General features: G+C 44.8%; 1 protein-coding gene across 1 annotated transcript in view; it reads left to right on the forward strand.

The window, feature by feature from the left end:
- Positions 1 to 25,264, forward strand: part of CERS3 (ceramide synthase 3) — a 79,408-nt gene extending 54,144 nt beyond the window's left edge. The window contains exons 10-11 of the mRNA XM_054561985.1: positions 5,180 to 5,333; positions 25,094 to 25,264. Coding sequence (XP_054417960.1) covers positions 5,180 to 5,333; positions 25,094 to 25,264 — 325 coding nt within the window. The remainder of the gene's footprint in view (positions 1 to 5,179; positions 5,334 to 25,093) is intronic.
- Positions 25,265 to 25,845: the final 581 nt, after the last annotated feature.

Genomic DNA, 25,845 nt, shown 5'->3' on the forward strand with positions numbered 1-25,845 from the left:
CATCATGTCCTTTTGTCCTAAATACTTCTGGGTTACTTCTCAGAACAAGGCCATTCTTTCACAGAACCGCAGTCGTTATCAGTTTGAGAAAGCGTGGCAGTCTGCCGTCTGGGTGCCAGTCTCGTCGGTCGATCCAATGATGTCCTTTGCTGCCCTTTCCCTCCCCGCCAGATCTGGCCTGGGCTCACACAGTGCCATCGGCCGTCAGCACCTGGAGCGGGTGCGCACTCCCCCTTTGCCTCTCACGTCATTGACACTGTCGAAGCATTTAGGTCCCTGACTTTTTCTTCAAGTCAAGAGTTAACATACTTCCAGGACCATACAGCTAGTTAGGAAAGAGCCAAGACCAGAAGTAGGACATTGGAAACAGAGCAGATATATTTCAAATTCAACTACTAATTTGGATGATTAAGTGCAGGCATCATTTGCCTTTCCTAAGCATTTATTGAGTTCTCTGCAACGGCACGGTCACTGTGAAATGTGAGATGCCTTGAAATGTATGGGAGGCAGTTACTCACCTGTACAGCCAGTGTTTGTTAGACTGACAAGGCTTGATGCACACACCCGCAGTTAGCAAGGGAAAAAGGCCTTTAGCTTTGTTTTCATGAGAAAAATACAACTTTTTGGTGGCTACCTTTCCTAGCTCAGCAAAACCAACTGCCATGTATTCCAACAATGTGATTCTTTTAAAAATCATCTGAACTCCAGTGATGGAAAGCATGGAGATGGGAAACAGAACCGAAAACGTGGAAAAGGCTGGCCGAGCTTTGCAATCGCAGACCCAGTAATGGTGTATCTACTTGGACAGACTAAAGGCCAGCGGGTGGAGCAGAACAGTGCCAGGAATCTAGGCCAGCAGCCTGTTGGCTTTCCCTGTGAGAGGGGAAACTGCACGTGGCCTGTAAGGTAAATGGATGTACAGGCCTTGGTGTATCCATGTATTTGCCTGAGCACACAATGCACACCTGGTAGGGGCCAGATTACAAGGGTAGATGTATTTCTTTCTTTTCCCCATTCTTCCTTTAGTAAAAGAGGAAAACTCGAAACTGTGAGATTAGACCACTCTTTAGTGAGCACACTGAAGCCCACAGACAGAGGTCCTGAAAAATGTCACTGCAGCCCTGTCACCGGCTGTCCTCGGGATCACGGGGGCTGCTCTCTCCTGAGCCCCCGTCCACTTGTTGGGGCTCCTGCCTTTCCATCCTCCTGCAGAGAATGTTCAGGCAGCACAGGGTCCCCGCTCCCCCCTTGTCTGCTCTTCCTCTCCGGTGGCCTCCTCCGCTTGTCCCCAGCAGAGAACCCGGCGGGCCCCGCAGCACTCTCCCTGGTGTGGCTCTCCCAGCGCTGTTCATGGGAGCCCCCTGCCGCGGGGGAGGGGCGGTGGCGGAGAAGCAGCTGTTGCCCCTGCGGTAGTGATGGTGGCGCAGCGGCCCCCCAGATCCACCGGGGTAAGTTCCAAGCCCCCAGTAGCTGCCCTGAAACCATGGCTGGTACTGAATCCTATATATCCTGTTTTTCTCCTGCACACACATATTTATGATAAAGTTTAATTATAAATTAGGCCCTAGCTGGTGTGGCTCAGCGGATTGAGCGCCAGCCTGCGAACCAAAGGGTCACCAGTTCGATTCCCAGTCAGGGCGCAGGCCTGGGTTGCAGGCCAGGTTGCCAGCAGGGGGTGTGCATAATGCAACCACACATTGATATGTCTCTCCTTCTCTTTCTCCCTCTCTTCTCCTCTCTAAAAATAAATAAATAAAATCTTAAAAAAAAATCAGCACAGCTGAAAGGGGGAAGGGCCTTCTAGGCTGAGTACAGAATAACGTACGCCACTGCCTAATGACCCAGCAGAGCAGAATGGCAAGTAAGCCTTGTGAATGTTGTTGCCTTTTGATCTTTGGAGAACATGAGTTTGAATCACACAAGTCCACTTATCCACAGATTTTTTTTCAATACATACTTTAAATGTATTTTGTCTTTCTTATAAGTTTCTTAATATTTTCATTAAGTATATAAAACATATACCATATAAAAAGGGTAAAAGTTACATGCAGATTTTCAGTTGTGTGGAGGGTCAGCTGCCCCCACCCCCGCAGTGTTCAAGGGTCAAGCCTATGCATGATGGAGTGAGAAAGGCCTTTGCAGCGCACCATGGAGGCTAGCTGCAAAGGAAGCGGTGGGTACACGTGGTTCCAGAAACATTTCAGAAAGTGATTTGCCAAAAAAACATAATGTTAAAAGAATCTGTGTAATGATATTTAACATGGTTTTAAAATAATGTTATTGTCCTTAATACATAAACAGCATTTATGAGTCAATGGAAATAGTAAAAATGTCAACAGTGAAATAGAGACCATGAAAAAGCAGTTCACAAAAGTTTAAATCAAAATAACCAAATTTAAAAATATATATGTGTATATATACACATATATATATTCACTTCACAAGAAATAAAAATGTAAATATAGACCATGCAGTGTTTTAGGGTGAGAAAGCAGGTACTCTTTTACACAGTGTTCTTTGTAATGATATGAAAATTTGGAAGCAATGTAAATGTCCATCGATAAGGGATTAAATGTATTAGTAAATTATGAAATCTATAAATGGATTTCTGTGCAACTTTTGCATAGGATGGTATATAATAGTGGTTGGCAAACTATGGCTCACAGGCCAAATCTAGCCCACTAACTGTTCTTGTTAATAAACTTCCGTTGGCACACAGCCACGGCCATTGATTGATTGTCTACGGCTGCTTTCGCGCTATGGTAGCAGAGTTGAGTAGTTGCAACAGAGACCAAATAGCCCAGAGGCCTGACATACTTACTGTCTGTTCCTCTGTTCCATTATAAAACACCTTCTGACCGCTGATGTGCAGACTATATTCAGTGACATGGAAAGCTCTCTATCATGTACTATTGAGTGAGAAAAACAGGGTACAGAAGTCACATGAGTAGTGTGGTCCCTGTTATATAAAATCAGGTGGTAGTGGGGTGTATGATCCCTGTTTTATAAAATGTGGTAATGGGGAAGGGGGAAAAAAGCACCTTAAAGATTTTTTTTGGTGGGGGGAAGATGTCTTCAACTAGATTCAGCAGAATGTACCTGGGAGTTGTGAAATTCTAGGTTAATTTTTCTTGCCCTCTTTATATTTTTCTGTAATTCCTAAGTTTTTTTAAAAAAAATTTGCAAAGTAAAATGGGTAAGTGGCTATTTGTTACGCAGAGTTCAGAGTCCACATACTTGTCTTTTGGAAAGATAAAGAACTGGTAACTCAAAGAGGAAATGGGGCTACTGAGCAGGCGCAGGGAGCTGTCAGCGCTGCCGATAAAGAAGCTGGAACTGTTCTGCTTTTTAAGTTAGATTCTAAGTCCACTTGGTCCTGGTTGGGGGTTCACTGAAACTCTTCTTTCATGAATTGCTGGTGGTCTTATAAAATGTTACAGTTTCTAAAAACTTTATGGCAGTCTTAATAGCTTTTAATATACACCTTGAATTTGTGTACTTTTAATGCACACCTTGAAACAGTAATCTCACATTTAAAAATACACACTTCTAAAGAAATAATCTTCACTTTGGCAAAGACTCTATATACACCAGTATGTTCAAACAGTGTGAAATGTTTCTGATCTACAGCTAAATGAAATTGAACATAAAACCCCGCAGGCGCGACTTTTCCTACAGTGGCAGAAGTCTCTGCAGGACAATCCCCAGTGCTGAGGAGGGTGAGGAAGAGCCGGCATTCTTGTGCATTGCTGGTGGGGTGCCACACTGCCACCCTGCCACCCTGGAGAACAGGTTTCAGTTTCTTGGGAAGTTAAATGTAACACCCAGCATTTCGACACTGTGTATTTACCCTGGAGAAATGAAAACTCAGGTTCACACAGAAACCTGGACGTGCACATTTGCCGCAGTTCTATTCATAACTGTGGAAACCCAGAAACAACACAAACGCTCTTCAGTGGGTGAATGGATAAACAAACTGTGGTATGTCCAAAATAATGGAAAACCACTCAGTATCAAAAAGAGCATGCTACTGATGCCCACAACAGCTTAGATGAATCTCAGAGGCACTGTGCAGAGTGAAAGAAGGCAATTTCAAAGCTGATATATTGTGTGTTCCATTTATATGGCCTCTTGCAAAGATAAAATTAAAGGGATGGAGGACGGATAAGTGCTTGCCAATTGTTAGGCATGGGGGGCGTGGCTACACAGGGACACGCCCCCCTGCACCGGCATTGAAGGGGCAATGGAATTGTTCTGTGTCCTAATTGCACAGATCTATGCATATATTATAAATCATAGAACTGCATACCAAAGAATAGTCAATTTTACTATATGCTCACTTAAAAAATGAAATGAAAATAAATATGTATAGGATAAAACTAAAAGAGCATACACAAAAATTACAATGCTGCTTGTTTAAAATGATGGTATTACAGGCAACTTCCTTTCTTTATTTTCTCAAGTTTATCTGAATAGATAATTTTGTAATTAGAATAAAATACTTACAAACGAGTCTACCCAAGAACTCTAAAATCGTAGTAGTGCTTGAGGTTCGGGAAGGAAGCAGGCAGCGCCTCATGCTGCAGTAGCATCTTCGGGGGTAGTGTATGCAGGGCCGCAGATGGCAGTTCACACTGGGTCCAGGAGTTGGTGTATGAGATTACTAGAGCATGCGGTTCACTTTAGGAAGTGGGAGTGATAACAAGAGTTTTGCTTCTTTAAAAGCCTCTTTTATCTGGAAAACTTACTTTTGTGGAATTCCCCCTTCGCTTTTGATGCCAAATAAATGAGACGGTGTCAGAAGGCAACGATCCCCCCACGTAAACAGGCATTATCTTATCTGTTGTACAAACCTGGGACGGTGAGTAGGGTGCTCTTCTGTTTGCAAAGAGGGAACCGAGGTGCAGGATGATTGGAGTGCAGGCTGTGTGGCTGTAAAAATTCCATTTGCTTTAACGTTTCTCCCAGGAGGCAGACTGTACTTTTGTGTGTGTGTGTGGCTTGCCAGTAATGATATCAAAGTTAATATTATCATATTGTTTTCTATTGAGAATTTCCTGGACATCATTAGAAGTGAAACAAATGGTGTATGCCTTGTGAGAAAAGTATCTGTTTCCTCAGTGAGCGTTCACAAGTACTTGGGCTATAATGAAATGCTCTCATCTGTTTGTTTTTTCAGGATTTTATATTGCACGCTGATTATACCTCTGCACTACCTCGAGCCTTTCTTTTCATACATCTTCCTCAACCTGCAGCTCATGGTTCTGCAAGTCCTTCACCTCTACTGGGGCTACTTCATCCTGAAGATGCTCAAGAGATGTATATTCACGAAGGTAAGGGCTGTCCGAGTCTTACTACTCTGAACAAGTAGACTTCAGTGCCAGATCGAAGGTGAGGCCGTGGATAGACAGTGGAACATTCTAGTTAATTTGTGGTTAACCACAATTCTTTTATTATTGATTTGATCATTATTAATAGTTTATTTAAAAATCTAGCTAGATTTTTCATTAAGTAGGTCTCTAAAGTGCTTTTAAGAAATTGCTTTTATTAGAAGACAAGTTATTTTTAAAAGAGTTTTATCTAAATATTGGTTGCCGCTTAAAAAAATGTCCTAATGAGTCTCAGTTTGCTCTAGTTTGGGACAAGCTTTATGGTGATAGTTGAACAATATTTTAGAGCCTTACGTTTACCTTTGCTGAGCATCTAATTTGCACATTATGTTCTCCCCTGGGTTTTCGCCTACTCTCTGAAATATTGGACATCATTTGACTACACATTTTCTGAAAACATCTTTTTTCCTAAATAAGAAACTGATAATACATTTTAGACAATAGATGGGTTTTTTGTTTATTTGTTTTGTTTTGAATTCAGTTCTAAATTTTAATTTCAGAATGGGGAAGGGGGCTTCGGAAATGAGCAAGACACAATCACTGCCTTTGGGAGAACAGCCCAGCATCTAGTGGGAGAGTATTTACGTACTTGCAACTACCTGCATTGTTCAGAATGTCCTGTGCTAGAGAGAGGTCCCAGAGACTTGCTGTGGAAGACAAACGAGAAATTGACTGAAGGGGTTAAGGAAAGTTTCATTGAACAGAAAGAACTTGACTTGGGCCTTTAAGGCAAGTTAGAAAAAAACCAGATCACAGCTCTCTCTTTGTGTGGAAGTCATCCATCTAAGGATCTGAAGGACCTTTCAAGGAGAAAGTTACAGCCGGCCCCTTCTCAGGGGTTACCATCTATGTGTAACATAGCGTTGTATCACCCCCGGAATGTGTGACTTGTGGGTAATGGATATGTTGGTAGTCTGTCTGATGAATTCACTTTTGATCACCTCTCTGACTAGTCTCTCCCTACTGTATGTAGTAAACGTGTCTCTGATTATTGAGGAGTTGACAGTGAAATGGACGTTGCAATAGGTGAGCCTCTACTGTGCCTTAAATTTCTACAGCTAGACAGAAAATTGGGCCACGTCTCAAACCAAGTCCTGAAAGCCAGGTTTGTTTGTGTGTTTTTTAACAAAATTACTGACCAGAGCCTGTTTTCCTGAGTAGACTGTCTCCATTAGGGTTGGAGTGCCAAGAAAATTTTTCATTGACTGATTCTAGTTTATTAATATTCTCAATAGCTTTTCTGTGATCTCTGCCAAAGTTATTTTGTCTCCGAGTGACTGATAAAGTTGAAGTAACTGAGATAAGCCTAGGAATTGGAGCCCTTAGACAACTGCACATCCAGGGGCTGGAGGAAAGGAAGGACGTGGGACTGAACCTGCCTTAACTCGGGCCAAGCCTCCCTGGAGCTCCTTTCCCTGGGCAGAGACTGTTTGCTTATTAACTGGTCGGTGACAGCAATCCCAGGCCTGGGAGGGAGCCAGGCAGAACAAAACTTGGAAACCAGAGGACACTCTTGTTTGGTTTCATCATGATTTTCATACGTCTGATCTCTAATGGGCGGTACCAGGCCTAATTAAAAACCCAGCGGGTTGGGGAGCTGTGGACAGGAAGTCCTGATTTCTCCTGCTGTACGTTGGGAAAGCTGTTTCCAATTGCAGGCTGACAGCAGCCGCGGAGGCCCCCTCGGCCCTAATCGTCGCAGTTCCTATGACTTCAGCTGGCTTGCATGTGCACTCTGTTTTCCATAGCAGTGGCAAAACTGGCTGTGAAATCCGCGTATGCCTCCAAAGCCATAAAGCCGCCTCTTAAAGAATGCTATTTCAAGGCATAGTTGCACTGCAAAGGGGCGGAGGGAGCTGGAGGCGGGAGATGAAATTCTTAGAGGAACAACTAACAAGTAAGATTTCAACGCTGTTTAATAAATACTTAGCATTTAACATACACCTCACTTGTTACTAAGGTGACTAATTCTTGGGTATTTAATAAATAGAATTGCAGAAGTTTGTAGGCTTCCAAAAATTTATTTTAAATCTTATCACAGAGATTGAGAATTTGTCCCTTTAAGTTTCTTCTTCCTGGTAGGCCATTAGTAAGTAATTTTGAATATGCAAATGAATTAATAATTAGAGGCAGCAAACCACACTGTTTTGGGTGGAAAGTTACAAAATAATTTATTGCTCTTTTTACAGTCTCCATGAGTTTGCATGGTAGAATGGAAAAGACAAAAATGATTATACTTTTTTTATTATTCGTATTGACACTACTATGTGATTTTTGAAATAGTCACATCTTATTTTTCCTAAACAGTGGGGTCCTTGCACTCATATGATGAATGAGGACCTACCATTTGCTCCTGTTGTTGAATATGTTAAAATAACAATATCACTATAACTTTGGGACACTAAAATATATAGACCATGGTTAGCAGGCATCTTGCTGCTGGAGAACAAGACTTGGCACTGAAATCTAACTGGTTCCTGTAACATGGTGATTTTTTAGGGAACTACCAGCCCACACATCACATCGGGAAGTATGACGAGCTGATGTGTTCACCTTGGCCATTTCTTTACAAACATGAGAAGTGCTTTCAGAGGAAATTAGAAGGGGCATAGCATGCTTTTGTTAATATTACCTAAGAGAACTGGACCATCCGTGAGCTTTTATTTTCTCCTCTGTAAATGTCATGCTGGTTGCTGGCCAACTCAAGCATGTCTCTGTGACATCTGAGACTGGCGCGTGGCCAAGGCGGGGAGGGAGGGGCCACAAACCCAGGATGGAGAAACTAGCCCCTTGGCAACCTGCCCCCACCATCTGCTCGACAGGAAGTGCCTCTGAAGTTCACAAAATGACACTTTACATACGCTGAACTGTTCTAGTTAAAGAAAGGAACACTTTAATAAGCGTGAGGAAACTGAGGCCTCCAGTAAATTCACCCAGTCATTTCATGGCAAAGCCAAGACTAGTACCTGAGTCTCTTAACTTGCAATACTTCTTCTTTTCTAATCATTTTTTACTCAAACAAGTATTCTTTATTTGAAATGACCAGAAAATTAATTTAAAATATTTGTATGGAGTAAAATACAGCGAATGCATAAACAAATCGAATTATCAAGATCAAGAATGCAGCAACAAATGCTTTAACTTATTTTTGGACTTTTTAAAAGCATAAGAAGATGTTTCATAATTATTTCTTTAATTCCCAAGTAGCTTCCTAGCAACCAATCGGGGTAACAGCTAAGAGCACAGGTTCTGCGTGCACTCAGCTCTCAGCTCTCCCATTTAGTGGCGGTGCTGTCTGCTCACTGCCTGCGCTTCCTCGCCTGTGAAACGAGGCTGGTGCTATGAGTACCTGCCTTATCAGATAAAGCCCTCGTATCTGGCACCCAGTGAGCACATGACCAGTGTTCACTGCCATTATCATTATCATTATTACTATTTACTCAGGTTCTTTGTGCCAAATTGCAGAGAGCCTGTGAATTCCAAGTAGCCGACAGTTGGCTCCCAGTCAAGCTCTCTCCTCCTCTCGCTCTGATAATGCTGCAGCTGATGGCAGGTGCCAAGGGCCCCAGTGACAGTTTGCTCAGGTCTCTTCTGCCCGTGGACTTTCATGACTCACACTCTGGATGACACTCTCTCTCAGATGTCAGTGTGTTTGGGAAGAAATACCAAATTCATAACATTCAAGAAGCCCCCAGCTTTCTGTTGTTAGTAGGTAATTGTGGATGTAAAACCTGCCCTTTACTGAAGAAGAAAAACCTCACAAAAATACCACAAAGACTGATGATTGAAATAGAGTACTATAAAGATGCTACCGCCTTATAGTTCCAGATTTGTGAATACAGATTAACTAGCCCAACAATCTATTCAAAAAACAACAGTGGAACTTGTAAACTTGTAGTGATTTTAAAAACTGCACAAAACTGCTTGGCTTAAAAGGTTTCAAAAATGGATATTCTTCCCCACTACACATTCAGCTCAGAGACAAAATAAAGAATCCTAAAGAATTTTAGAACTGGAAGAGGCCACTAAACGTCTACCCCGGCCGCTCTCCTCGAGGCCCAATGATCGCACTGCCACTCACTCCCACATCAAAGTGTGGTCTCTCTGACGGAGGAAGAAAGTGAAGGTGAACGGAGTTACATGACTTGGCGCAAGCTCAACGCGGGAGTGGGAAGTCACATCCCCGAAGCCTGAGACTTGAGGGCCCACGTGGCTGATGCTGTCATCCTCCGTCCCCCGGTAGTTCTGCGTCGTGAACACGTGTCCTCCAAACAGGAGCAATTCGTATGTCACGTGCATGTGTTTCTGTGTGTGTGTGTGTGTGTGTGTGTGTGTTGTGTGTGGCTTACCTTCAGTCCTCATGCACTTCATCCTCATACCATTGACTTTGCTCAGTTCTTTTTATCATCACCGTACAAATGATCAATGAGTGCGTTCCAGCTCTTCACAAAGAGGGCTCTCTTTAGAGAGTCCCACCAAGGGTAGTCAGTCCCGTTAGGGGATTTTTTGGCTTAAAGCAACTGTAAACCTGGGCTCTCATTTACCTGCAAGGGCAAAGTTGTCTGAGTCAAAGGAGGACAGGCAGCCACCCGCAGGGCTCTAAGACAGGGATAGGGGGAAGGAGTCACGGGCGGGGAGCAGGGCCCACGCGTGCGCGGGCCTCTTCCAGCTCCCTGCACCCCCCGGAATTCCTGTTGCATTCCCGTGGACTGGGAGGCCTCCGAAATCAACGCCCAGGCACGACGAGGGCCCCCGAGATGAGTGCTCCTGAGAAGGAGGAGAAGGAAGCAGCTCAGAGCTGGGGGGGCGGGGTCCCCTGCCCGGCTGGGAAACGAGGCTCAGAGGAAGAACTGGAGCTTTGCGGTAAATGTCTTTCTTCTACGCCAGGGTAACGTTGTCCTGGCATTTTCTCGTAACTGGGATGTCCAATATCCTTTTCTAGGTTGTTCAGAATTTCTTCTGTTTTTTTTTTTTTCCCCTCAAGTGTCCCTTCTCTCTGTCAGGACAGCCGTGACTGTACACACCCAAATGCTGCTGACACAACCGCGTGCTTCTCCAGCCCTCAGTTCGAGGCAAACTGACCTCTGATGGAGAAAGATTACATTAGGATTTTTCAATAAGTGAAACAAGGCTTTGTTCAAGCTACCTTCAGTCTGCCCTCCGCGCCTCTGGAACCCGGCACGGGGAGCAGCTGGACGCCAGCCGCCGAGGGCGGACTGTGACCGCCAGCAGGCTGCAGCTGCTGGGTGTGTCCCTTTAAAAATGGCGCATCCCACGTCCTTGCCATTGCCCGTGGATTATTTAATTATGCGAATGATTTTTCCATACTTTATCACATTTTTGCTCCCTTTATGCATGTTCCGAAATGTCTTGCCTTACGTGTCTTCTGACAGTGGCTCGAAGATACTTGTTCTTCGGAGGTACTGGCCTCCTCAGGTGGACAGGAAGTCAGTGACACCATTGTAAAGTGAAGGGACTTATTCACATGAGAGCTGTCCAGTGACAGCATTTTTGAGGCTGTGAGTGGGTACTCAAATCCCACCTCTCTTTCTTCTGTCCCAGATGTTGATCTGGGTGTTGCCCCGAGCCACTGATCATGTCTTGCTGAAGTTGAAAAGGAGGGGGAGGGACGGAGGAAAAGCCACGGGAAAAACAGATAAAAGAAGAAGCTCTGACATGGTTTCACAACAATGGAACGGGAGTCTATACATTCCTGACAGGAACCAGTGTCTTCCACTTTACTTGCAGGGAAACAGACACACACTCCCATGCACATAAACGCAGGCATGCACACAGATGTCTTATACGAAACCCGAGTTTCTGCGTCAGCCTAAATGTGGGGAAACCACAATGCATGGCTTGTTCATAAATCTGCACATCTACTCCAGGGTGTGAAAGGTTCGTTAATGGCTCTGGATAAAAGCAGCCGCGGGGGAGAAGGTGCCCTGGGCAGCATCATCCTTGCTCAGCTGTGCAGCAGCCTTCCCAGCCCCACCCCCTGTACGAGACTCAGAAGAGAGCTCTGCGTAACACAAAAGAAGCTTTATTTCTGCAAACTTTATTCGGTTTATAGATACGGATAAGATAAATTGGTTTTTAAAATATTTTCGTTTTGATTTATCACCTGGGCTCTTGCTCCTGAACGACTGACGAGGCAGATGGCTTTATCTGTGTTCTGTCCTGGGAACAGCAGGGATGCACTCTGGGCTCTCAGTCGGGATGTTTTCTGCAGATGGCGCCTCCCCGGCACGTGTAGTGGACTCAGGACATCCCGAGTGGGCAGCGCTGGGTGCTGGCGCTCTGCGCGTGGCTCCGCAGCCCACTCTACGTGCCTGCCCACGATGTGCTGATGCCGTCAGGCCCGGCATTCTCCTAGCAGCTTGGCCTGGGTGGGTGCTTCTGTAATCTGTCCGGTGTGAACCTGGAACCCTTGGTCATGCCTTCCAAGCAAATGGGATCGGCCATTCTCGCTCATTTGGCTGGGTTCAGACCACTTACCCAGTCTGTAGAGCACCCAGTCACAGAGACCTGGCCGTAGCAGGGCCATGGGCTACGGTCAGAGCTGGTCCTGCGTAGTAGCTACAATGGGTGACTACTTACATGATTTGGTAGGAGCCTCTAAATTGACTGGCACCCCCAACATCTCCTTTAACTACTTATCTGGATGCAAGATGGTGTGAAGAATGTGAAGAAGATCCGGGCCCTGGGAGGAGGCTGGGATCTGGGCTGTCCGGGAAAAATGAGAGTAGTACGGGGAGCGGAAGCTCAGCAAAGGCGTGGAGGAGCAGGGAGCAAACCTTGCCTCCCACCGCCGCCGCTGTCCCCCATGTCCGCTGTGTGCGCGCGTGCGCGTGTGTGGGGCGGGGACTGGGCAGAGGGAGAAGTGCAACGGATGCAGTTGCAACAAAGGCCCCAGCCAACCCTGCAGAGAGCGCTAGAGCTGCTGCCTGGCCCTTCAGAGATGTCCCAGTCGAGGCAAAGGGGCCGGGCCTCTGTCCCCGCAACGTAACCCTGTCACTGATCCAGGCTGTGCTCTGGAGAGGAGGCATAACTCTGGGCAAGGCAGTTCCCTTCAGCCGAAGATAATACGGAAGAGGGCCCGCTCTGTGCCTCCCACAGCTGGGGATTAGACCGGGGGCCCTGAGGGCCTCTGGGCTGTGCACCAGGGTCCACGTGGCCTCCTGTCTCTGCCGGCCCCACCCCGAGCCTAACTCCAGTCCCCACGAAGAGGACTGCACGTACCTTCCGCAGGGAGACAAACAGGAATCAGAAGGCCCAAAGGGTTTACAGTAACAGGCTTCTCAGCACACACCCCACAAGCAGTCTTGGCGACGCCTCAGTCACGGAGAGCGGCATGGAGCACACGGTGGCCCTCGGGTGCCACCTATCGTGCCCTCCCACCGCCCCGTGGCTCTGCTTCTGCAGACCAGGCCTTTCCAGCTCTCTCGGCAGCCCCCTAAGGTGTGCCCTTGAGTCTTTTCGCCTACCTGACCACCGCCTTGTGTCGTTTCATCCAGATTCACCTTCAGTGAGCATCCGTTTCTGGGTACGGTCTGACTAGTACAGAACGAGGCAGGTGAACGCTCCGCTGCCATCGGTAGCAGCTGAGTTTTGTATTGGGTTGCCATTAATTCATATTGAGCCGGAAATGGATGAAAACCTCCGTCTTTCACGTGAGCAACGCCACACTTCCTCTGTTTGGGGGTTGTCTGGTGATGGTGGTGATTGTTGTTGTAAGTTACATTCCTTCTTGTTGAACTTTATTTTGCTCGATTGACTCATTATTTGAGCCATTTGTTTAAGAATGGATAAGCGTGACATTTGGTGACAGGTGCTTAAATGTTTCTGAGGACCTTTTGTCTAAAAGGGCTGTTAAAGGGATTCGGGAGTATTCTATATAAACCAGCTCATGAAAAAAAGTCAGTATTATTTTGCCTGATGCATAGTTTAAGCAGGGGAGGACCAAAATCATGTTTAAGGCTAATACAGAATAAGGGTTAGTGCTCACAGCCAACAGATCTCCCAGGATGCCCCCTTTTTATGTCAGATCAACTTGTTACATCCTAGCCATGTGGACTGCAGCAGACCAGAACGAGCCTGGAGCCTTAAAAGAAAAACACTCAGGCCAGGTCCCAGCTCAGAGCAATTAATCAGAACCTATGGGGTGGGGACCCAGACACTGGACCTTTAGATGGTCCTCTCCTTCCTCCAACCCAAGCAATCCTCATCTGCCTGCTGGGTGGGGACCGCTGGATGGAGAGTGCACCAGCTGTGTGTGTGCTCCCCACTGCTGGGCGCGTGTCCAGGGCGCCCCCCATCCCCTCGGCCTGCCTGCTAACAAGTGGAGATCACTGCGCTCGTCCCCACGGCAGGGGGCTTGGTGGACGCTACCTCAGCAGATGCTCCCATTCTGTCAATTTTGACAAGAACACTAGATGTTCATGTTACATAGATGTTCTGTGCTACATGATCCTTCTAAATGAAAATTCAGACTGCTAAAACAAGCACTTGGAGGTCCTTTCCTTTCTAGAAAAACAGAATTCTTTAAATAAACATTTAAGGCATTTCTCTGGAGAATTAAAGACATGACTCATTTTACAAGACAATTTACCAATTATTTTTAAACAACTGCTTATGACAGAAAGTGACACTTGCTGGTATTTTATACTGTCTTCCTGGACTAAGAAGACTCCTCACATATAGAGAGTAAGGAAATCAAAATGGTTTGAAATCATGGACTTTCAACACTGGAAAGACCTTTAGGCAACAAATCGCTTCAACAACTTCATTTTTCAGAGAACACTGACCCGCTGAGGGTCTGTGGTCCAATGAACAGCCTGTGCACTGCAGGGTGGTGGCTGACGGTCAGCCTCGACCGCCCCTGGAGCTGCCTGGAAATACGGCACCTCCGGCCCCAGCAGAGATCTTCTGAAGGGGAGTCTGTATCTCATCAAGAGCTCTGGGGCTTCCTAAGCACATTAAAGTTTGAGAAGCGTGGTCTAGAAAATCCATATTCTAGATAACGAACAGGAAATTTCCATGTACTATAGCCGGGTGTCATAGAACCCAATTTAAATTGAATGCAACTTCTTTGAGGAGAAAAAAGGAAAAACCCTATTGTTTTTTTGTTTTTTCCTGTGACCCTGTCAACTTGGGCCACAGAAATAAGAACAAATATAACAAAAAAGAATGTATATTGATAGTAGTTCAGAAAATTGAATTCTTTGACTGAATGCACTTTTTCATACAGTTCAAGCAAAAAGTTTGCTTTCAAAACAGCATAAAATGCTTATTACATTGTTCTTTGTTTCATTGCCAACTACGGATTTAAATGCAAAGCCATTCAAAAAGCAGTGGGACATTATGAGTCATTCATGACCTCCTGGGCTTTTGACATGACTGTAGACCACAGAATCCCTAAGCACAGAGTTTCATTAAGGCATTTAAAAAACACGGCTCTACAATCTATCGAAACCATAGCTGCAGATGTTATTCCCGGAGGCGTGTGGAAGTCATGCGGCGGGGAGCGTGCGCTAGCGTCCTCGCAGCGATGTGTGAGGGATACGGACCTTCGCCAATGCGCAGATCATGATTAATTGATAAAGAGATGTATTTTCCAGAATCGTAAAAGATAAGAAAAAAAATCACATGAAAAATAAAGCCAAAGGGTAGACATCAGGCTTGACTTTAAAATGATCGTGCTCATGTTTTCCGGGGGGAGGTGATGGAGATGAAAGAGCCAAGTCGAGCGTGGGCTGAGCCACCTGGTTGTGTTACACACGTAGCACGGTGCGGGGTGATGGCCGTGGGAGGGGATATGTGACACATGAAGGGTGGGGGGTGCTGTACCTATGAGGATGAACCAAAGGAAATGGCAGTGCTTAGCTTGGAGAAGAGTTAACTCTCTTTCAGTGTTTGGAACATTGACCGATGTTTGCCGCAAGCACACAGGTTCCTTTTGGGCAGCCTTACTGTAATTGCTAGAGATATACGGGGAGGAGTATGCACATCTTTTGCTTGAGTTATTAAAAACGGCCTGTCGGCACCCAATAGAAATGAGGTAGATGAACTTCAGAGTCCCTTCCAATGCCTTTGGGCGCTGTTCTTTTTTGTGCGATACCCCCTGCACCTCAGAGGTGCCCTCCGCGCGGAGCCACTGGCGAGTCTCTCCCAGACCACGGCCCCGCCTCCTGAGGGCTCCACCTGCGGCCGGCCTGGACCCCCTCCCGCCTGCTCCACGCAGCCGCAGGGGACGCTGTTACATGTAAGCCAGCTCCCCCATTCGGGCAGAAGTTCTCGGGGGACAGGCCCCTTTTCTGTTTTGGTCACTGATACGTTCCCAACAGAGTGGCTTCCAGTTGGACTTGGAAGTCGCTTTGAACTTCTGACCAGGGCTGTGAAATCCATTATCTGACCGGACTCCGTCATACGAATATTCCTCAGTCTCTCCATCCCCCCCGTTGGCAGTCATTGCCACCCGCAGTGTCCGTACACAGAGCTCCTTGGGGGCAGTGGTGAGAGTCTGTCTGTCTGTGACATTGCTGGGCCGTACTGACTAGATGCTGCCCCGCAGTTTGTCCACATCAAGTGTCTCCGAGTTCCCGGCCTCCTCCCCAGCTTTTAGTATTATCAGACTTTGCAGTATGTACCAGTTTGATGAACATGGACCAGTTTTATCTCACTTTCATTTGCATTTTCCCGGTTACTAAGATTGAGCATTTTCTATAGTTTATCAGTAAACAGCGTAGCCTTATCTGTGAAATACCTGCTTTTCTGTCGTGTCAGATTCCTTTTTTCCTTCCCAAGGGTGCCTGAGTTCTTTGCCGGATGCTAATATTTGAAACAAACTTTAACGCTTCAATTTTAACACACATTTTTCTGGGCTGTATACTTAATCCTCTGTCTTGCTATGGTTATTACCTAAGTCCTAGTGATGTATTTTCAAAATGATTTTCATACCTTTGCTTAGTTAGGTTGTGGAACTTTCAGGCTGTAGAATCTAAAGCTGTTTCTAAAGGTTGCAAGATGTGGCGATTTAGAGAATACGCTAATCTTAATGATTTAAATCCCTGAAGCAAATTACATTTATGAAGTCCAATCATTTTCTACATCTGTCACAGTTTGGTGATTACCAGAGTCTGGTGCATTGTAAATCTATTTTTAGGGAATAGAGGGAATATGAAAGAAATCCATGCATTTTTATCAAGCTCCAAGCTCTGCTGCTGCTGCGCTGTGTCACTCAGCTGGGTGGCCTCCAGTCCTGCAGCTTTCATGTCATCTGGAAAACAAGCATGTCTGACCAGATGCTCTCTAGGATCCAGCTGGCCCTAAAACTTTCTTTTTCTCTTAGAAGATCTTTTCAAAAGCCCTTAAGCCTTAGCAAAATGAGATCATTTCTTAAGGAACATATTGTAGATACATTGATAGCAGCAAGTGTAATGAGGGAAAAAAAAACCCCATCAGTGGAAAATAGAACATATCCTGTTTTTGCACTCGCAAATTGGAACCATTTAAAGGGCCACTTTTGAGTCTGGCTCTGACATGCAAGAGAAGGCATTCTATGTACAAGGACCTGCCATAACAATTGGGGACCGCAAATAAGCCAGTCTCAGGGTGTGTTTTAGGCAACTTGAGCCAAAATCCACAGGATTTACAAGACTTTAGAGCCTGCTTTGACTTCTGCTCAGGACCGGAGGGAGCCAGGGCTGTGATCGTGAACCTGGTATTTTGTGTCCGAGATCTGATACTAGCCAAAGCAAATTAGCACGTCATATGACAGGGTCAAGCATTTTCTCAGGAGCCCCCCAAAAGAAGAGGACAAGTAGGAAACGCTGGACGTGTGTCCTTTATTTAGCAATGCTCCAGTCCTAAAGTGTCTTTGGGCATGATTCAGTCCAGCTCTGTGCCCCTGCTCCTAGGACATGCCCTTTAGAAGGGGATTTTGGCATCAGTGGGCTTTAATCCGTGCAAGGTCCTTTTGTCCCAATTTCAGGGTGTTTTCTTTCTCAGCGTAGGGGATGCTCTCAGACTGCTGTGATTTCAACCAACCCCACCCTCAGAACACACGTCTCCTCTGCCCTGGGAGGGCCCCACTGACAACGTTTCCCGGAGTGATATGGGGGCTCCAGAGCCCCTGTTAAGACTGATAACACATTCTGTCCTTGTTACTACATGAGTAACTTCTCGCGCTCTCTCTTTCTCTCTCTTTTTTTAACTACCATTATGTTTAATCAAAGGGAGTTGCTGGCAGGTAGGAGGGTGGACTCTTAAAACACCGTGCAAAAATTACATTCCTCTACTTCCAATTGTGGAACGAATCATATTGTTAATAATGTATTCCAGAAGACCCAGGTCATTTCTGGGGAAAATTCAGTTGAATAGTAGATCTCTGATAATTTTAGAAAGAAAGTTATCTAAAGTTCTCTTAAGTAGTAACATGTTTTCTGTAATGGCAGCTGCTAAGCCACCACCAAAGGGGAGCTCAGTCCAGTGGATGACAGTGAGCACTTGTGCCACGATGTGCTTTGGCAAGTGCGACCGCTGTGGACCAGGCAGCTACAGCCCTTTGGCTGCTGCGGCCCAGGTCTACCCATCACTCTTCAAAACAGGTTTTGGATCCTTCTTTGTCCATGTACTTTCTTGAGCCTTTGCTGATTTGTGGGAGGATTTGGGCCCAAGAATTTGCATGAAACAAGTTCTACCAGCCCAGTGGCAATTAAGAAGCAGGGGGTGTGAGGGGTGCTGGTGTGCCAGGAACAATAAAAGGGAAGCGCGGTAGAAGAAAAGAAACTGGCTGATCCCAAGAAATGGATTCCGCTGCTTGTTCAAGCACTGCCTTGGCGCTCCGTCCGTGCAGGCAGGCAGGGTTCTGGAAGACACTGTGGCTTGCCTTCTAGTGAGCGTGGAGGCTCCTTGGCCCCCAGAGCAAGTGTGACTTGTTTTTGATCACTACTAAGTGTTGCACTTACGGAAAAAGACCTGCAGTTGTGAAAAGGTGCTTTGCAGAATGTGGAATGTGATTTAGATCTCAAACTTTTCTGATTTCAGTGGATCAGAAAAGCCTCATTTTTTTCCCCCTAGAATACCTTAGCCAATATTTTCAAACTGAGGGTTACAAATCATTAGTAAATCACCAAATCAGTTTTGCAGACATTTTTTTGAAAAAGTAGAACGGAACATGCCACTGTTGGTCTCACAGAAAAAAAATCAGTTGACACGTCTGATTACGGATAAGTTTCATTATTGCACATTTTGTGGATGAAAGTCGGTCCTGACAGTACCAAGGCAAAGTCAGAGCAGGGAGGAAGTGTGATGAGACAGTGGAGCTCAGCGGGGAAGGAGGAGAGGACAGGGGCTTTCTTCTGCAGGGCACCGACCCCAGTGCCCTGTCTCTCCAAAGTATTCTTGCAGACGACCCCAGCGGGGTCCGCAGAGCACCGTGGTTCAAGGTGTCTACGGTTAGGCCAGGGTTTTCATGCCGCCTGCTTCCCTTACCTGGTGGCCTTGTGAGACCTGCTTAGCCCCCTAGCCTCATGCTCCTCTGTTTTAAAAGAAGGAGAATGGCTTCTATGCCCTGGGGTTGCTGTGAGAAGGAAATGTTGCCATTCCCGCTAACTGCTTAGTCTAGTGCCCAGAACGTGGATGCTTATAGCTTGGACGTTTCCAGCAGCTTTATTCATAATCACCAGAACCTGGAAGCAACAGGATGTGCCGCGGTAGGTGATGGATATTCTCCAGTCCGTTCAGACAGTGGGATATTCTTTGGCACTAAGAAGAAGTGAGCTGTTAGGCCATGAAAAGACAGGAGGAAACTTGAATGCACATTATTAAGTAAAAAGAGATCTGAAAAGGCTAAATACTGTTTGATTCTGGAAAGGACAAAACTGTGGAGACAACGAAAAGGTCAGAGGTTACCAGGGCTCCGGAGGGAGGGGCAGATAGGTGGGGCAGAGTATTCGTAGGGCAGTGAACGAAATCCTTTCAGGGTTTCCTGGCTGTTACTGTTACAGTGTAGATTGCATGTGCATGATAAAATTGAACACAGTGGTGGGTCTTATTAACATTCCAAGTCCACACTTTCCAAGTTACATTATTCAAGCTTGCGTAACGTGCCACCACCTACACACCCTTCAGACAAACTCTCACTCCCAGGAAATCCTCGCCGGGCTGGAGCCACCTTCTTGGGCAGTGGCTCTCCATGCTGTTGGACCCCCACCCCCTGCACGAGACTGAAATTAAATTCCTAGGTAACCTGTAACCATGATTTCAAAAAGCAATATAATGCCAAACTGTAATAAAAAAGAAATGAGATGAAAGACATTTCTGATAAATATGCACTTCATGTGTAACATGTGTGCATGACTCCACTCAGCAGTACACTGAAGCCGACAGATGCTTTTTGCTTCTATGTAGACTACCCACGAGCGGGGCAGCTGCTTGCACACTGACAGAGGCATGCTGCGCTGGGGACGCAGATGTCACTGAAGTCTCGCCATCAGTGGCTTGGTTTTCTGAAACTGTGAAGTTCTGAACAAAAAAAAAAGCATCGTCTTCCTTTGATTTATGTACATAGTTGCATTCCTGGAAAATTGAGAATATATTAAAACCATGCAAGAATCACTGTGCTTGAATGTAAAGTGGAATGAGGTTCTGGGCTTGGATAATTATAAACAGGGTTCCGCCTACACGCCGGGCTGGCAGCACCGCGAGATGCCATGCATATGGCAGGATGGCCGGCATCCCTGGCCATGGTTCCCTAAAAGGCGGTGGTGCTCCCCGCCCTTTGTGACTGTGAGGTGCCGAACATTCCCAAAGGCTCCCTATGGCCCAGGACCTCTTCCCAGAGGCGAGGCTGCTGCAGGATGTGGCTCAGAGAGCTGGGGAGCCGCCCTGAGGACCAGCTTGTTTCTCCACCGAAGCAGCTCTGCAGGTCCTGGACAAATGGGCGGGAGATGCTAGTCTACTTTTCTGGGGACGCGTCAGTTTCTTTGTTCCGATTCAGATTTCCCCTTTTTCCCGACAAAAGTTTTTTGAGAAAGGAAAAGGAGGCCCGAGGGACCCCATCCATGAAAGCCAATGCCAGCCAGCAAGGCCCTTTCTGGACAGACCCCCGCTGCAGGGGAGCCCCGGGACCTGGCTCCCAGCAGGTCAGCAAGAGGGCGCCCTTCTCTGTGCGTCTTAACTGGTGAGATGCCAGGTTTATTCCTCCGTGCTCACCGGGAGCCTCTGTGTTTTGAGACCCTTTTCTGTGTTTTTGTGGAAAAGAGGAGATGGCTGTAAAGTCAGCTTCCATGGTTAAGCCAGCAGAATGTGTGGCTGGCTTTGGTCCTTTACCAAAGCAACGTTTGCATGGAGGTTGTACATGGAGGGAGGTATTCGCTTCCAGATACCACCCCCTGAAAATCTCTGCAGGTGGCCAGTTTTAGCCTGCAGGTCACAAAAGGAGAAAATATCTCATGTGGTTATGGATGTCACCTTAAAAAATGATGTGCAAGGAAACAGCCTCTGTCATCCACGCTACTTTCTTCTCTAATCTGGGGTCAATAGAGATGCTTGGGACCTGGTTTAGAGGGTGAGGGGTCATGTCTGACATGGGCCTTGCCCGGAGCTTGAGTTCTCAGTGTCACTTTAATAAGCCGTACCATCCTCTGCCTTCACGACGAAGTCTGACCTGTTGCAGCTCCTTCCGTGGGAGCAGAAGGACTCTTCTTGTTTCCCTCCCACCTTTGAGAACACCACAAGGGAAGAGGAGAGGCATATTTCTTAATTAAGAATTGTCCTTGAAGGAGCCCCTCATGAAGAAAAGAGAAAACATCCTAATTACCAACAGCAAAAATCTTCTGGCAATCAAAATGCCCACATGAGCATGACTTGACTTAGCAAATGTGCATTGGGAAAACCATATTGTTTGCTTTCTAAAAAGAAATACTTTTAAGTTTTATTTTAAATCTTATCAGTAAAACTGATTCTTTTCTTTTTTTTTTTCCTGTTGGTATACCATTCTAGGAATTTTAACACAGGTATAGATTTGTGTGCTCATTGCCATGATCAGAGCACAGAACAGTTCAACTGCTTCCTCTGCCCCAGTGCCTGGAAGCCGCTCATCTCTTCCCCGTCCCTACAGTATGTCAGAGAGTAGGTGGCCTTCTAAGACTAACTTTTTTCACTCAGCACAATGCCTTTGAGATCCATGCAATGTCTTCTAAATGTCCGTAGATTGTTCCTTTTAATTGAGAAACAGTATATCATTGTATGGATGGACCACAGTTTATCCATTTACTGATTGAAGAACATTTGGGTTGCTTCCAATTTTCGGCAATTATGAACAGAGCTGTGGGAAATGTTTGGTTTTGTTAGACCATAACGTTCATTGTTCTAGAGTAGATACTCAGGAATAAGATTGCGGAGACGTGCACTAAACATATATGTAACTTCCTAAGTCACTGTCAAGCTGTTCTCCAAAGTGTCAGTGCTGTTTCGTCTCCTCAGCAGCAGTGCGTGTATTCCTTCCGGCCCCTCTGCCTCCTCGGCAGCACTTGGTGCTCCTGGTGCTTTTAATTTTAGCTGTTCTAATGGGCTTGTAGTTATAGTTCATCATGTTTTTAGCTCACCTTTTCCTAATGGCCAGTAATTTTGAATATCTTTCCATAAGCTTATTTCACATCCTGTATCCTCTTTGAAGAACTACTTTTACATCTTTTGCCCATTTTTAAATTGGTTTGGTTTTTTTTCTTATGGTTGAGTTTTGAGAATTCTTTATTATGCATACAAGTTAGATATGGGATTTGCAAATATTATTTCCCAGGTGTCAGCTTATTTTTTTATTCTCTACAGAGTGCGCAAATTTTTGATTATCATGAAGTTAAGTTTTTTTTTTTTGTTTGTTTTTGTTTTTAAATGGAGTAGGCTTTTTGTGCCATGTCTAAGAACTTATCACTCAACCCAAGGTCATGGATTTTCTTCTAAAAGTTTTATACTTTTAGATTTAGTTCTGTGATCCATTTTGAGTTGACTTTTGTATAAAGTATGACATTCAGGTCAGAGTTTGATTTTTTGCCCAAGGATTTTTGATTATTCCAAACATTGTTGAAAAGACTGTTCTTTCTCCATTGAATTGTTTTTGCATCTTGTCAAAACTCAATTGGTCATGTTTGCATGGGTCTGTTTCTAGATTCTCTATTCTGTTCCATTGATCTATGTGTTTGTCCCTTTGTAGTACTACTTAGCCTTGATTACTGTAACTTGTCTTAAAATTGGGTAATTTGAGTCTTTCAATTCTATTCTCTTTTGGAATAGCTTTAGCTATTTTATATTCTTGTACCTTTGACCCTCCATATAAATTTTAGAATCAGCTTGTCTGTATCTACAAGAAATCTTGTTGAGATTTTGGTATTATGTGGAATCTGTAAGTTAATTTGAAGATAATTAACATTTTTACTATGTTAAATTTTTCTGCCAACGAACATAATATTTCTCTCTATTTAGGTCTTTGATTTCTTTCAACAGAATTTTATAGAATTTACATACAGATTCTATACATGTTATGTTATATTTATACCTAAGTATTTTATTTTTGAAACTATTGTGAATATTATGAATTATTAAATTTCAGTTTTTAGTTGTGCAATGCTAGTTGTGTTAGTTCCCTCTGATTGCTGTAACAAATTACCACAAACTTGGAGTCTTAAAGCAATAAAAATTTATTTTCTGACACTCCTAGAGGCCAGAAGTCTGTAATCAACTTTAAGTCAAAATCAAGGCGGGCAGGGCTGGGTTCCCTCCAGAGGCTCCGGGGAAGAATCTCCCCGTTGCCTCTCCAAACGTCTCGTGACTGCCAGCGTCCCTCGGCCGCGGCCCCGTCACTTCGCGCCCTACCCTGCCGTCGTACCTCTTCTCCTCTGGGTCAGACCTTCCTCTGCCGTGACCTCGTCATCCCAAGGTCCTTTGACTCCGCCACGTGGGAGCCAACACTCACAGGTTCCAGGAATCAGCAACTAATATCTCTGAGGACATTTTGCAGAGTACTGCAGTCGTGTTTAGAAATCAAGATTTTGTGTGTGTGTGAGATTTTGTGTTGATGTATTTTGCAGCCTTAGTGCTAAACTTTCTTATTCTAAGAGTTGTTTTGAAAGATTCTTTGGGATTTTCTTTATAGATAATCATGCCATCTTCAAATAGGGACACTTTATTTCCCATCTGTATGACTTATTTCTTTTTGCCTTATTACGTTGACTAAGACTTCCCATGCAGTGCTGAATAGGTGGTGAGAGTGGGCATCCTTGCCTTGTGCCTAATCTTAGGGGAAAACAGTCAGTCGTTCACCATTAAGTGTGATGTGAGCTTCTGTTCTTTGCTGAGGTTTTTGTCTTTATCACGGATGAATGTTGAATTCTGTCATACGATTTTCTACATCCATTGATATAATCATCTCTTTTTCCTTCTTTAGATTATTAATGATATAGATCACATTCATTGATTTCTAATATTGAACTAGCCTTGCACTACTGGTGCAAATCCTACTTCATTGTGGTGTATTATTATTTTTTTACATTCCCAGTTTTAATTTGGAATACTTGGTTGAGGATTTTTATGCTTATGTTTATTAGAGATATTGGTCTGTAGTTTTCTTTTCTTATATGGCCTTTGTCTGGTTTTGGTATCAGGATAATTCTGGCCTCATAAAAATTTCTGTTTTTCCCTCTTCTTTTTTATGGAAGACATTGTGGAGATTTGGTGGTGTTTCTTTTTTAAATGTTTCATAGAATTTGCCAATGAAATCATCTGGACCTGATATAATTCTTTTCCAGAAGATTTTAAACCACAAATTTATTTTCTTTCATAGTTATATGATTATTCTGGTTGCCTATGTCATTTTGAATGACTGTTGGTGTTTGCAGTTTTTGACAAGTTGGCCCACTTATCTAAGTTGTAAAATATATATCCAGGCAGTTGTTCATAATATTCTGTTACTGTTTTTGTGATATCTGCAATATCAATAAGTCATTTCCCCTTCCTATTTTCTGGTCATTTGTGCCTTCTTTCTTTTTTTCTTTGCCAACCTTGCTAGTGATTTATCAATTATATGGATATTTTCAAAGAATCAGATTTTGGTTTTATTGCTTTTCTCTACTTTTTTCTTTACTGTTTCTAATTTTATCAATTTCTTACCTTTATCATTTCTTCCTTTTGTTTGCTTTGAGCCTATTTTGCTCTTCTTTTATCCTAGGTTCTTAAGGTAGAAGCTCAAGTTATTTAAAACTTTTCTTCTTTTATAATATAAACATGTAATGCTGTAAATTTTCTTACAAGCACTACATTGGCTACATCTGACAAATTAAAAAATGTATTTTCATCTTATTTCAAAATATTGTTTAAATATTGAAATATACTCTGTGATTCATTGATTATTTGTGTGTTGTCTAATTTCCAAGTTTTTGAGATTTTCTTATTACATTTTTGGTATTGCCTCCTAGTTTAATTCCATTATGACCTAAAACATACTTTGCATAGTTTCAATCCTTTAAGTGTGTGAAGGTTTTTTTTGTGACTCATGATATGTTCTGTCCTGGTGAATGTTTGGTTGTTTGGATGCTGGGTTTTCTTTGAAAGGGGCCATACCTCCAAACTGGGCCCACTTGTTTGCTTATTCACTCGAGACTCGCTGGAAAAGCTGTCACTCACAGCCTATGCTTTGCTTTGTCTAGAACATCCAGGACGTGAGGAGTGATGATGAGGAGGAGTATGAAGAAGAGGAAGAGGAAGAGGAGGAGGAGGAGGAAAAGGAAGAGGCCACCAAAGACAAAGAGAGAGACTGTTTGAAGAATGGACTTGGGGCCAACAGGAACCTCATTCCCAACGGTCAGCACGGCCGTTAGCGTGGCACTCGCGCAGGCCCCGGGCACAGCGTGTGGCGAGGGCTGCTGAGAGCCCACAGGAGCCCCAGGGACCCCAGACCCTGCCCTTCCTCTTTCTAACCACCCCTTAAGATGTATTTAACAAAATGTTGTTGAATTGTGTTAAACTGTTAAATATAAGTGTTTCCATGGATTTACTGCAGTTAGGACTCAGACTGGTCAAAGATTTCACAGAGTTCTCCAGAGAACTGCTTTGGTCCTAATTGTGTTCATTCATTGGAGACGCTGGGTGTTCAGGAACTCACCTTGCCCCCAGGCCTTTCACCTTCCTGCCCGGCCCGTCCTCAGGCGGCGTGAGAAGTGCGGAGTTAGCCCACTTTCTCCAGGTGCGTTTGGCCACAGAGAGCAGCTTGTTTCGCAGTGAGTTAGAGGTGGCAGTAGAACAGGGAGAGAAGGACCAAACCGGGAGACCAGGCTCCTAGGCTCATGGGCTACTTCCTGTCCTGGGCTTTTTAAACCCTTCCGCGCCTTGGTGCTTCATCTCTCCAGTGGGAATAATAGGATGTCCCGCCCTGTCACAGGGCTGGAGCAAGGATCAAGGG

The sequence above is a fragment of the Pteronotus mesoamericanus genome, unplaced genomic scaffold, assembly GCF_021234165.1.
Source record: "Pteronotus mesoamericanus isolate MK-2021 breed Mesoamerican mustached bat unplaced genomic scaffold, CSHL_Meso_final scaffold_582, whole genome shotgun sequence".
NCBI lineage: Eukaryota > Metazoa > Chordata > Mammalia > Chiroptera > Mormoopidae > Pteronotus > Pteronotus mesoamericanus.